The 12,818-nt window shown below is 38.5% G+C and overlaps 2 protein-coding genes across 4 annotated transcripts in view; one reads left to right on the top strand and one right to left on the bottom strand.

Moving 5' to 3' along the window:
- The window catches only part of rps6ka5 (ribosomal protein S6 kinase, polypeptide 5), a 22,707-nt gene extending 22,089 nt beyond the window's left edge, over positions 1-618 (bottom strand). For both annotated transcript variants that reach the window (XM_078277911.1, XM_078277912.1), the window contains exon 1: positions 309-618. In XM_078277911.1, coding sequence (XP_078134037.1) covers positions 309-378 — 70 coding nt within the window. In that variant the 5' untranslated portion in view covers positions 379-618. The remainder of the gene's footprint in view (positions 1-308) is intronic.
- hadhab (hydroxyacyl-CoA dehydrogenase trifunctional multienzyme complex subunit alpha b) overlaps positions 1-12,818 on the top strand; it is a 16,098-nt gene extending 3,280 nt beyond the window's left edge. Inside the window, exons 1-20 of one of the 2 annotated variants that reach the window (XM_078277914.1) lie at positions 3,399-3,529; positions 4,275-4,316; positions 4,423-4,493; positions 4,582-4,715; positions 4,950-5,088; positions 5,203-5,322; positions 5,676-5,778; positions 5,961-6,083; positions 6,195-6,313; positions 6,578-6,634; positions 6,727-6,836; positions 7,979-8,113; positions 8,355-8,526; positions 8,696-8,782; positions 8,874-9,014; positions 9,578-9,646; positions 9,826-10,021; positions 10,761-10,875; positions 11,096-11,241; positions 12,127-12,818. In XM_078277914.1, the coding sequence (XP_078134040.1) occupies positions 3,463-3,529; positions 4,275-4,316; positions 4,423-4,493; positions 4,582-4,715; positions 4,950-5,088; positions 5,203-5,322; positions 5,676-5,778; positions 5,961-6,083; positions 6,195-6,313; positions 6,578-6,634; positions 6,727-6,836; positions 7,979-8,113; positions 8,355-8,526; positions 8,696-8,782; positions 8,874-9,014; positions 9,578-9,646; positions 9,826-10,021; positions 10,761-10,875; positions 11,096-11,241; positions 12,127-12,272 (2,292 nt within the window). In that variant the 5' untranslated portion in view covers positions 3,399-3,462 and the 3' untranslated portion in view covers positions 12,273-12,818. Of the gene's footprint in view, positions 1-3,398; positions 3,530-4,274; positions 4,317-4,422; positions 4,494-4,581; positions 4,716-4,949; positions 5,089-5,202; positions 5,323-5,675; positions 5,779-5,960; positions 6,084-6,194; positions 6,314-6,577; positions 6,635-6,726; positions 6,837-7,978; positions 8,114-8,354; positions 8,527-8,695; positions 8,783-8,873; positions 9,015-9,577; positions 9,647-9,825; positions 10,022-10,760; positions 10,876-11,095; positions 11,242-12,126 lie in introns of those variants that run through there. The other variant, XM_078277915.1, reaches the window with a different exon arrangement.

Genomic DNA, 12,818 nt, shown 5'->3' with positions numbered 1-12,818 from the left:
AGCCTAGTTACACGTTAACTACTAGCTAAGCTAATGGTATTGCCTAGGTTGACCAGATGGTTAGGATAAATGGTTAGGTAACGTTAGTTTGCGTGAGACAGCAGCACGAGTAATAAGGACAGTCAGCTAACGTTAGCCTTCCTCTGCCATTTTTTGACTTGAGAAACGTTAACGGTAGCGCTCACTACATATGTCCATTGACAGTGACAGTTGGCTCTTCCAAGCTAGCCCACTAGAGATCTCCTAAAGATAAATGTTAAATAAGATAGACAGCATTAAAAGTGTATCCCAGTTTGCAGCTAACTTACCATTTTTCAGCTCATGTTTCACGGTAAAGAGGTCACCTTCTCTGGAAGATCCCTCCATCGGGGATGGCATCGTAATTTCGTGTTCCAATTACGTTAAAAGATGTTTTTCAGACAAGGTTACGTTCACCTCGCCAGCTAATCTGCAATATTAACATGCAGAAAAAAATATTATTAGGCAAGATAGTTTAACGCTTGTTAGTTACGCGCCAAACTTAACATATATGGGCAGAATGTCGCTACTAAACGTAGCAGCAAACAAGCCCAAAGGAAACACTTGCTTCTTCCAGCACACCACACTACCACTACCTTCGCAACCAGACAGTCCCTCTTCACTGATTGGGGTTGCTATGTGAAAATCTGACCTCTGATTGGATCTTTTCTTGTTGGATATATGATCCCGCCTTCCTCAAAAGACTAGTGCTGCCTTCACTTGTCCCTCGTACACGCCATGTCAAAGGTCAGAAGAAAAAAAAATTTGAACCGCAATCAACTGCGCATTTAAAGGATATCCCAAGTTGGGAATAGTCAGTGTAGACATACTAGGATCTTTTACTTAAGTACGTGGCAAGTGAGTGGCAAGACGATAGTGTAACAATTCTTTGTTACAAGTAGGCTATAAGTCCTGAATTAAAATAGTTCTCAAGTAAATATACATAGGCATAGCATCAGTATATAAACCTACTTAAAGTACCAAAAAGCAACCGTTTCAGAATGATATATATATCAGCGTTAATGGATTATAATTATTAACGCATTAATGTGTACTTGTTCTGGTAAAGGTCATAATTTACTGGTTGATTTTGTATTCTGTAGCCTATGTATTATTAATTTAAATCTGCAAAGTGAATAACTATAGGTATCAAATAAATGTAGTGGAGTAAAAGGTACAATATTTGCCTTCAAAATGTCGTGGAGTAGAAGTATAACCCTGAAGTACATATACTTAGTTATATTTCACTACTGGGAATATTATTGTAAAAATATATATTTTTTTCCCTTTGGTGGGTTTTTATTTATTCTGGAAAATAAGATAAAAAGTTGTAATACTAGCACAGTAGTGGAGAGTAATAAGTTCTTTACTAAAGTACTGTATTAATATATATATATATATATATATATATATATATATATATATATATATATAAAATGAAGTACGTTGTACTCCATTATATATTATTCTACTCCAGCACATTTTAAAGGCACTTTTTACTCCACAACATGTATCTCAAAGATAGTTAGTTTAAAGAACAGAATTAAACAATCAAAATACTGATGCATTACACTGTACTGTACCAGTAATAATCTGATACTATAACAGTATAACACTTGCTACTCCTACTTAAGTAAAGGATACAAGTACTTCTACCACCACCATGTTAGCACTATTGTTGTTGTACATGTACATGTTAGCACCAGTAGTACTATTCAGTTAAGGGGTCAACTTGATCATTAACCTGGGGGCACGCACGCCAGGTCATTACATTTTATTACATAATAAAATTTAATGACCTTTGTGAAATTTAAATGTTCAAACGGCAATTTACAGCATCTTGTTTTCTTACATGTGAAAGGTTGATAGTGGTAAGAAACAGTACATTATTGTGCAAGAAACAACATAGCCTATCAGGAAAATGATCAGTTCCTGTTAGTTGAGGTCATCTGAGGTAGCAGATATTAGGTTGTAGTTAAATCATAAGTTGAAGAGGATTTTGTTATTTTCTTTTTCGTTATTTTACTTTTATTTTTTTCAGTTGATTTTTTTCGTTTGAGGCCACAGTGAGATGTGTTTATTTTACATGGAGTCTTATTTGCTTTTGCTTTGACCTGCTAGAAAATGCAAAATAATGCAAAGTGCTGCTGGTGATGAATCGCGACATGAATAAAGCGACTGGAGCTTTATCATCTATCTATAATTATCCCAGGCCATCCTAAAACCTGGAGTAAACTTCAGGGATACTCAGCATTAAATGAGCCACAGTGCACACTGTATAAATGTAGGAACCATTTCCCAAAAAGAGGTCAATGTAATGTAGTTCACCAATTTGTACACAGGGTGTCACCTTTGTGCTGTGATCGGTAAACGATATAGGAAGGAACTTTCATATTTTCCAGACTTTCTTTATGTGTTTTTCTGTTTTTGTGAAATATTGTATAACCTCTTTGCGGCACAAACTGAATTTTAGAGGGGACATGTCTTTTTGGCAGAACTGCTAATAATTATATCTGAATCGTGAAATGTTCTATTTGAACTTTGTAGACTGGGTGATATAATGATCTTTCAATGTTTGAAAATGCTGTGCAGTCAGTCTGCTTGTATTGGCATTTGATTGCTTTTGTATGTAAAGGAAATTGCGTTGAATCCAAACTGTGTAGGCTATTGCAAAAATGTGCAGAATTAATATCAATAGTTGTGAGAAACAACTTTCAAGTTAGAACTTAAACAGAAGTCTAATTTTGTACAAAATGCCATGTACACAAACTACTTAATACACGTTTTTCCTTGTGCTTAGTTGTTAAATGTTCAGGAACACAGTAAAAATTCATTAAGAAACAGTTCAACACACCGAGAGGTAAATGCATAGGCTTTTATTTGTGTAACTTTGATTCGTTTGTGTACACAGTACTGCCCTGAAGGATAGTTAAGAAACATCTTTCTAAAAATTAGTAGCTAAAGGCTATTTAAACGTTATTTTGATTTTATTTACAGTTTAAATACTGTATGTGTCTAACTGGTTTGTGCCTCCGCCTTGCGGTAGCATGCTGTGATTGCTGTCATTTAGTCTAATACATTTTTCTTTACATTCCAGGTTTGCCTTATGCACATATTTGCAATGAATACCTTTTTCATATTTTTCCTAAAAAATATTAAAACATAATTTGAATGACAAAGTTAATTTAAAACAAATAATTTCTAATCATCAGCGTTCAGATGTTTCATTTCAGGCTTGGGATCTGGCAGGGTTAAGAGGCGTTTTGTAGTCCTTGAACATCCAATGAGATGCGAGTTCCACAGAGTCAGCCAATGGTATGCGTGTATTTTCAATGAATACCAATCAGCTCCTGGTCCTATTCAGCAGGCTATTTACTTTGACAGTGAGCAGCTAACTAGCTTCACTTCATCCCACTGCTGAGCTGACTGACCCCCGCTCCCAAGATGGCTTGTGTTCGAGCCTTTGGTGTTCTTTCCAGATTCACATCAAGGAGATACGCTCTCTGCACAGGTAGAAACGGAATGTATTTAGTATTTAAAAATTAAATAAAACCAGCGCAGAGACTGATACTAAAACTACGGGATTGGCTACGTGTCGTAACATTAGATGGGTAGCTAATCAGCTTGTTAGACTTTAGCTAGCTATTAGCTCCGAAGAATGTTAAGCAGAAATGTGTGGTAACGTTAGTGCTTATACAACAGGAACGTTTTGTGTTTCAGCAAACATAACGTTATATCTCAATGAAAGATTAATTGGAGTTTTCATTCACATTATTTTGTTTAAGCGAGAAAACCTAAGTGTAACCTTGCTATCTGCGCTAGCTAGCTGTCTGCTACGGAATCGAGTAAGTTAAGTGTCTGGTTCAAAACTAAAGTTTTAAATCAGACTGTTTGCTTCGACTATTGACTCTTAGACATCCCTGTCGTGGCAGTTTAGTCAGGGATATGAAGACTTCTGCCATTGATTCTTCTCTGTGTTGGCTACTGTTGCCACTTTCTGTCTGAATGGCAGTGGAAGAATGTAGGTGAAGGGTCATTTCTCCACACAGTACAGCATGGCTGAGACCGGCTGAGGTCATAGCAATATTATGTGAATGTCTCCTATACGGGGACGGGGGGTAAGAAATATGTAAACAAAATAGGAAATAAGTAAACAAAAATATCAGTAATCAAGTAATATGTATGTACGTTATACTAAAAGTGATAGGCACATGACTGTAATAATGTTTTGCTTACTAATATTTCCCTTTTTACAGGCGGTACTTTTCGCACCTTCTCAGTAGCTCCTGCAATGCAAGGTAATTCCACAAATTCACATTTATACAATATATGGGTCAAATAGGTTACCCTGTCCAGTGACACAATTATTTCTCCCTGTACAATATCTCCCTTCTCTATTTTTAGCCCGAACCCATGTGAACTATGAAGTCAAGGACGATGTTGCTGTCATACGGATCAACGACCCAAACTCCAAGGTATGTGCTCATTACAAATTATTTTGACAGTTTTCACTTCTGAATTGTGCTGGTGTAGTGTGAACCTAATTATCATTTCTCCCTCCAGGTTAACACACTGTCAATCCAAATGCAAAAGGAGATGGGGGAAGTAATGAATGAAGTGTGGGCCAACGATGCCGTTAAAAGTGCTGTCCTCATCTCTTCAAAGCCGGGATGCTTCATTGCAGGAGCTGATATTAAGTAAGAGAAATTGCATTAATGCTTATCAAAGTTTGAAGTCTGTGTGTGGAACTGTAGTGATATAAACTGCCTACTTCTGTCATTTATTGTACAGTATATTGTTGCTGTAACACAACAGAAATAAGTATTAAACATCCTCAGCATTAAGATCTTTATCTTATTTGAATGAATTGTCAAAGTGGCCATGCCTTGAATTGTCTGGAATTCTTTTGATATACTTCACATCTGTTACAGTATGATCCAGGCCTGCAACAGTGAAGAAGAGGTCGCCAAACTTTCTCAGGACGGGCAAAAGATGTTCGAGCTGATTGAAAAATCTCCTAAACCTATTGTTGCTGCCATCAACGGCTCTTGCTTAGGTGGAGGCTTAGAGGTAAACAAAAACTATTTCAGCAACCAACTATGTTGTTTACCTATATTGGAAATATTTGACTAGGGTAATATAATAATACTAATGTGTTATCTAATGGGCTGCTTTTCATTTCAGTTTGCCATCGCCTGCCAGTACAGAATTGCAACAAAGAGCAAGAAAACAGTTCTTGGTACTCCTGAAGTAATGCTGGGTCTTCTGCCTGGAGCTGGTGGTACCCAAAGACTCCCCAAAATGGTGAGTACTGGAATTATATTCCCTAAATTTTCTGCAAACAATACAGTATGCAGGATGATGCAGATCATAGTATGTGGAAGTGTCCTATAATACGTAGTTATATCATAGTAAACATGTCGGTGTCAGGGCAAGACCTGAAATGGCTAGACTGTAAAGCAAAATAATCTGGTTAATGCTCATAATTGGTTTAAGATGTTTACGTACCCTTTGGAGATCCTGCCAACAGATTATTCTCCCCTGCCCATCGTGTCTAGTATTCAACTACCCTGTCCTTGAAAGTGCCGGATTACAATATAACCTCTGTTCATAACATAACATGAAAGTTCACATGTGTTTTCATTTATTACCTGTAGGTTGGTCTACCCAATGCCTTTGACATGATGCTGACAGGAAGAAATATCCGAGCAGATAAAGCCAAGAAGATGGGGCTTGTCAACCAACTTGTAGATCCCCTAGGTAAGCAATCGTGACTGCCATATAATTAAAAGAAACAACATTGAGCTGCTTTAAATGGGTAATTAAGACCACCTGTAGAAATCTTAATATTTGTTGAGTAATTCACTTATATAATAATTGTACACTAATTGTTAAAATGTATCTTTATCATGATTCGTCTGCTATTTCTGCTGGTATTATAGGACCTGGGCTGAAGAGTCCAGAAGAAAGAACAATAGACTACCTTGAGGAAGTTGCCATTGAATATGCCAAAGGGATCGTCAATAAGAAAATCCCTCTCCACAAAGCGAAAGGAAGGATGGAGAGTAAGTTGTGCTGCAGTGATTGGTCATTTGACTCTTTGTAGTCACTTCAGGTGGTTTCATCATGAGAATTAAAAAATACTACATTAAAGAGTAAATGTTCTTTCTCCATAGAAATTCAAGACTACGTTATGAGCTTCGAGTTTGTGCGGAATCAGATTTACAAAACTGTCTACAGTAAAGTTATGAAGCAGAGCAAGGGACTTTATCCAGCACCCCTGAAAATAATCGAAGTAAGTAAAAACTTCTCCTAAGCAGTGACTCTCCACAATATTTTTTTATTAAATCTGGATGGTATTGGGAGAAATTTAAAAAATGAGCCTGACTTTTCTTGGCCATGCAGAGTAAAAGGAATTCCAACCGGAGCGCAACTGTATTTATTTTTAATTTTATGAGACTACCAGTCTCTTTTGCCTTCTTTGCTTTGTTAATCATTGTAGAATATCTTTTAGAAAGTCAGTCTAATATCTAACCTGACTTGATTTCCCCCTTCACAGTGTGCAAAGGCTGGACTAGAACAAGGCCCCATTGCTGGATACTTAGCTGAGTCTCAGGTAAGGTCTGTTGGCCTACAACATTGGAAAATTCAGTATTTACAGTAGTACATTGTGTCAGTGAACATCACCAATTTCCATGTTTGTCGTAGAATTTTGGTCAGTTGGCGAGAACCTCAGAATCGGCAGCCCTGATTGGTCTCTACCATGGTCAAGTTGCGTGCAAGAAGAACCGCTTTGGAGTGCCTGAAAGAGAAGTGAAGTAAGTGTATATTACCTTCACATACTGAACTTGTGTGTGATGTGGAACAATTAATGGACGCTCAACCTGCATTTGACATTTCAGACCAGTTTTGTTGTTGACACGTTTACAATGATGGCAAACGGGAGACTATCCCAAGTCATGCTTTAGTTTAAAAGAAGTACAAGTATCTTCCGATCATCTACTCTTCTCTTTTCTTTTTTTTTTGGGATACATTTTTTATTTTTTTTTAGCACCATTTATCATACAGACAAACGGAACAAATTCCACAATACATGCCAGGTAATGTCAAGTGGTGCATAGAACAGATGATGCGGTCTCAAGCAAAACAAAAGAAACAAACAACTCAACAAATCACACCTTGCCTAGTCACTTTCCTCTAGTTATTGTGACGCTAAGGGTCATTAGGTCTGATATTTGTGCTGCTGCGCTTTCCCATAGGCTGATAGTTGAAGGTTTGGCTTTGTTAATCCTTGCTGCAGAGAGCTCAAGCATAACTATGTCCAGAACGTATGCCAACCACTGTTTTATACAAAGCGAGTGGGGGGGGAGCCAGCATTGAACTATCATTTTCTTGGTTGCAGTTGAGCCTGCTGTCTCTCAAGCAGGTGCAATTTAGAGTCATCATTAAGTAACAAAACAATCTGGTCAGTAGGGATTAGATATCCTATCACATCAGATATTATTGATGTTGTTTTATTCCAGAACTCCTGCACCTGTTCACACTCCCAGACCATATGTAGGAAAGTTCCAGTTTGTTCAGGTTGACAGAATGTACAATAGGGAGTGGGAATGACTTTAGAGACGTATCTCTTCTGAGGAGTCCAATATGTCCTCTGGCATATGTTGAAGTGGATCTGCTGGTGATTTGGGTTTTTGGAACAATGGGAAATGTTGTCCCAAACTGTCTCCCAATTAATTGTGTTCCCCTCAGGGCACAGCTTGCGTTCCCGTTTCTTTACTATTGGGAGTTCTCCTGTGAATATTTGCATCAGTTTAGCATAAATCCTGGACACTAATCTCTCACAGGATAATCAACAAACCATTTAATGACTGGTTGCGCCTCAAGACTGTTTCCCCATGGCCTCTTTGGCTTTTTAAAGTGGTAGATACATTGTCTGTTTTTGTTGTTGTACCACTAGGACTCTTGCCATCTTGGGAGCAGGTTTGATGGGAGCAGGCATTGCCCAGGTGACTGTGGACAAAGGTGTGCACACAATCCTGAAAGACACCACAATGCCTGGACTGGCCAGGGGAGAACAGCAGGTTTACAAAGGGTGGGTTTATTATATCAGGCATTTCAATATTAGTTGTGTCATTGAAGATGTGGATTATTTTTTATTTATTTTTTTACAGCAGGTTAAGTATTTAAGTCACATAATGACTGTACATTTGTGTAGATATAGTTCCAGTCCAATGCCAGAATAACATTTCAAATCAGCTATGAAATATGATATTTCAAAGTAGTTGTACATTTTTATAGCTGGAACCTAAAATGTGTGTCTTATTTTAAACAAGGCTCAATGACAAAACTAGAAAGAGGAACATCACGTCATTTGAGAGAGACTCCATACTGTCCAACTTGACTGGCCAGCTGGATTACAGCGGCTTTGAAAAGGCCGACATGGTTATTGAAGCTGTGTTTGAAGACATTAACATCAAGCATGCAGTCCTGAAGCAAGTGGAGGCTGTAAGTGTGACTGAAAAGAGTCCTCTGTTACAAAAAGAATGCACTCACTTGGTTGTGAAGATCAGTCCATAGTATTTACATTCTGCGGCATTAAATCCAGGACAGTATTGTTGTGACTATTAGTTTAGCTGTGACTTTGAGCTACAATCTAACAAACATTTGTCTGCAGGTGGTTTCCCCTCACTGCATATTTGCCAGCAACACATCTGCTCTGCCCATCAAGGATATTGCTGCTGCCAGCAAGAGACCAGACAAGGTTAGGACCTGGAAGCCTTGTAGTTTTAAAAGTGCTTCTAAATAAATAAATGGAAAAACAATTTTGCTGAATATTTTCTGTGTATCCTTAGGTGATTGGGATGCACTACTTCTCTCCAGTGGACAAGATGCAGCTCCTGGAGATTATAACCACCGATCAGACGTCAAAGGACACCACAGCCTCCGCTGTGGCAGTTGGCCTGAAGCAGGGCAAAGTCATCATAGTTGTTGGGGTGAGGTTTAGCGTCATGTTTGTTTCTTCTTTCCCTGTGTAGTTACTAACCAATGAATAATTATTAAACTTTATTAAAGTTTATAGTTTATTATAAGGGTCTTACTGGGGTCCAAAACAACTTTAAATCAGACAATATTGAACATTCCATGACACATACAAGAAAAGAAACAACCCAAGTGAGAAAACATTATCTAAAAAACAAAATTACATTACGCTATATTACACAACATGATACATGGGGTTTAGAGTTACCATCTAGCTAGTTCACAAAGACAAAGAAGGAGAACGAATATTTATTATAGCAAAAGAAAATAAGATGCAAAACCTCAAGATAAAAAATGTAAGTGAAGGTGAGATTTAAGTTTCTTTTTAAAACTTGCCTTTCCTTTGATAAAACGTATATTACTTGGGAGATTATTCCATTAAAATTGGTTGAAGGTGATTCGGCAAAAATATTAAGAAAAAATTAGCTGAAGTAATGACAACCATAATGATGCATGTTAATAATTCTATATATATGTTATTGCACTTCAATAAAATATTACACACATTTCTTTGCAGGATGGACCTGGGTTCTACACGACTAGGTGTCTTGCTCCCATGTTGGCTGAAGCAGTACGAGTACTTCAGGTTAGTAGAATTACTACGGTCGAAAATGCAGCTGTAAACATTGTATTTGTTATGTACTGTAGTAGTAGTAGGATTTAGGGCCTAAGATGGACAGAATTAGCTGACTTGAATGAAGCATGTTTATTATTTCAGGATAGCAGTTCTACATATGCTTTTAATTTATCAATTTGCACTGACAGGAAGGAGTTGACCCCAAGAAGTTAGATGCACTCACCACAGGCTTTGGGTTCCCTGTGGGTGCAGCCACACTGGCTGATGAAGTTGGTATCGACGTTGCCGCGCACGTGGCCGAGGACCTCGGCAAAGCTTTTGGCTCTCGCTTTGGTGGTGGAAATGTGGAGGTTCTGAAGTCCATGGTGGACCTGGGATTCAAGGGTACGTATGAGTTGTCACATTGAAGGATTGTGCCTGGTTTTAGTTAGCCTGGCTCCACCCTCCTACGTACTTTCGTTCAATTTAAATTTTCCTTCAGTACTACGTCTGGGTTTGCGGTATATTGTTGGGTTTTCTCCGGTCAAATCTTTACCGGTCCAATCAGCGAACAGAGGGAGTGGCTGAGAACGGCGCCTTCCAGGCAGCTAACCTTAACTCTAAACATAACCATTGCCGCGCTGCCTGGAAGGAGATGGGGGCAAAAAACACCAAAGACCTTCGGTGAATTCCGTAATGGTGGTGGAGAAAGATGCGAGCGAAGCCATTCGGTCCGTTGTGGCGACGCTGCCGAATATCCAGAAGTTAAAGCCCGAGCAAGAACAGTCTTTGCTGAGTGTTGTTGGTGGCCATGATGTTGTGGCCCTCCCCCCCCCCCCACCCCACGGGGTTCAGAAACAGTTTGATTTTCTAGCTCACTCTGATAATGGTGAAGGACGATTGGTTATGGCAGATCCAGAGTGGCTCTGGGCAGATCCAATAGTTTTAAACTTCAACAGAGTACCCGCCTTCAAGGAAGTTAACACTTGTCAATGGAGAGTGGCCAGACTCTCTGTACAAATGAAATGTACGAGAGTCTGGTAGGACCAGGCTAGGTTTTAGTTGGATAAAGCACTTGAGTTTGAATTTATGTGTACATGTTTTGTTAAGATTTAATATTCCTTGCTTTTTTTGAATTCTCAAGGCCGCAAATCAGGAAAGGGTTGCTACGTCTACCAGGCTGGACTCAAGACCAAAGAAGTGAACCCAGAAATTGGAGATATCCTTGAGAAATTCAAGATGACACCAAATCCTGCTGTGTAAGTTTGACACTTGACAACGCTTTTTTTGTAAAATTACTATTATCATTGCAAGTATAAAAGAAGTATGAAAGTACACACTGTCGATTTGGACAAATTCTTCCATTTGTTACTTTATAAAATGGACAAAATAAACCTTTTTTTTAACCATAATATATTACAGTTGACTGGTTTTTAATATGTTGAAATACTCTGTTCTTACCTGCCACTTTTTCTACAGTTCATCAGACTCTGATGTGCAGTACAGGCTTGTTTCCCGATTCGTCAACGAGGCCGTGCTGTGTTTGCAGGAGGGCATTTTGAACGACCCTTTGGAAGGAGACATCGGGGCTGTGTTTGGGCTGGGATTCCCCCCCTGCCTTGGAGGTGAGAGTTCAACCGTAGTCATGGTCATCTGAGCCGCTTGTGCTCCGAGGCTGCATCCTCTATCAATGAAAAGAGCATAGTTGGACAACCATAGCATGGTTGTCCTTTTTGTTCTACGTTCATGTGAATTTAAAAGCCCAGGAATTGTAGTGACAAAGCATTTTAGGATGAAATTCATACCTACCGGTTATATTTATAGTTCAGTAACTCAACCTAGTTTGGGGTGACGCTTGGCCTGAAAACTAAACCAGGCTAGTTTGGAAGAATACGTTTCCATGGTAATTTTGATCAGATTTGTTTAAACCTCCTTTTATTTGAAACAGAAAATAAAACCTTATTTACTTAAATCAGCCTGGTTTAACCAGTAATCTGGCTTTATAAAACCCCCTCTGGTGTTTACTAGCGATGTTCCCATACTGATACTGCCTAAAACTACTACTACTGGAGTTTATGCACCGATCCGATACCACGTAATAAAGCCCTAAAGAAAATAGTTTGTTCTTTTTCCGTTATAACTGACTGTCAAACTGGATTAAAAAAAAAGAAAGTTCTGTGGCATTCATTGTTTGTGTTTGTTCATGTTTCACAAAGAGTTTAACCTGAGCCAGACCGACAACAAATCATATCACATCCATACAGGGATAGTAGTATACAGTTGTTAAAACATAATAAAATATATGACACACTGGTATTGGATCAGTACTCGGTATCGGCCGATACGCAAGTTCAGGTATCTGGAAGCAAAAAATGGTATCGGACCATCTCTAGTGTTTACAGAATATCTCTTCATAGAGAAATGAAAACAAACCTAGAGCAATAGGCCTTTTATTCATTTAACATGTATCCTGTAATAATATTTCTAACATAATCTCTTGCCACTTCCAGGGCCTTTCCGTTTCGTGGACAACTTTGGTGCAGACAAGCTGGTGGAGAAGATGAGGCAATTTGAAGCAGTCTACGGGAATCAGTTCACACCATGCCAGCTGCTTCTCGATCACGCAAAGGATTCTAGCAAGAAATTTCACAAGTGACCGACTCACCGTGTGTGCCAGTAGCTTTCAGTAGACCTGTGGTCTGCCACTAGACTGTGCCTAACATTTATGTCATGAGCAAACTTCTGGGAATACGGTCATGTTGTCAGTTTATTAGGTACACCTAGCTTAAAATAATGCAGTTTAATACTGCAGTCCTAATAAAAAAAAAATTAGTATTAAGATTACAGGATTGTTGTATTATTAGTTTTAGCTGGTGCACCTTATAAAGTGGCAACTTAGTGTGTAATGTCAGCAAAATCGGATGTTCTTTTTGTACTTTAACATTGATTAACTTGATGAGGATACAGATTGAGGAGCAGATGGAGGCTAATTAGTCTCACATTGCAGATGTAAAAAGACTGGAGGCAAAAGAATTAAAATATGTTTCCAACTGGCAAATTAATTCGTCATTATTAATGAATGTCTACCAGTATGGTTCAGCGACTGGCTTTTGGTTTTTTTTGTACATTAAAGACTTTATGGCCTGGTTTGAATATTGTTGTAAATGGGAAGACTGAATAAAATGCTGTTGTTGAAATCAAA

Source organism: Sander vitreus, chromosome 20 (assembly GCF_031162955.1).
Source record: "Sander vitreus isolate 19-12246 chromosome 20, sanVit1, whole genome shotgun sequence".
NCBI classification, from domain to species: domain Eukaryota; kingdom Metazoa; phylum Chordata; class Actinopteri; order Perciformes; family Percidae; genus Sander; species Sander vitreus.
The sequence above is the reverse complement of the archived record's forward strand: the minus strand, read 5'-3'. Positions and strand labels throughout refer to the sequence as shown.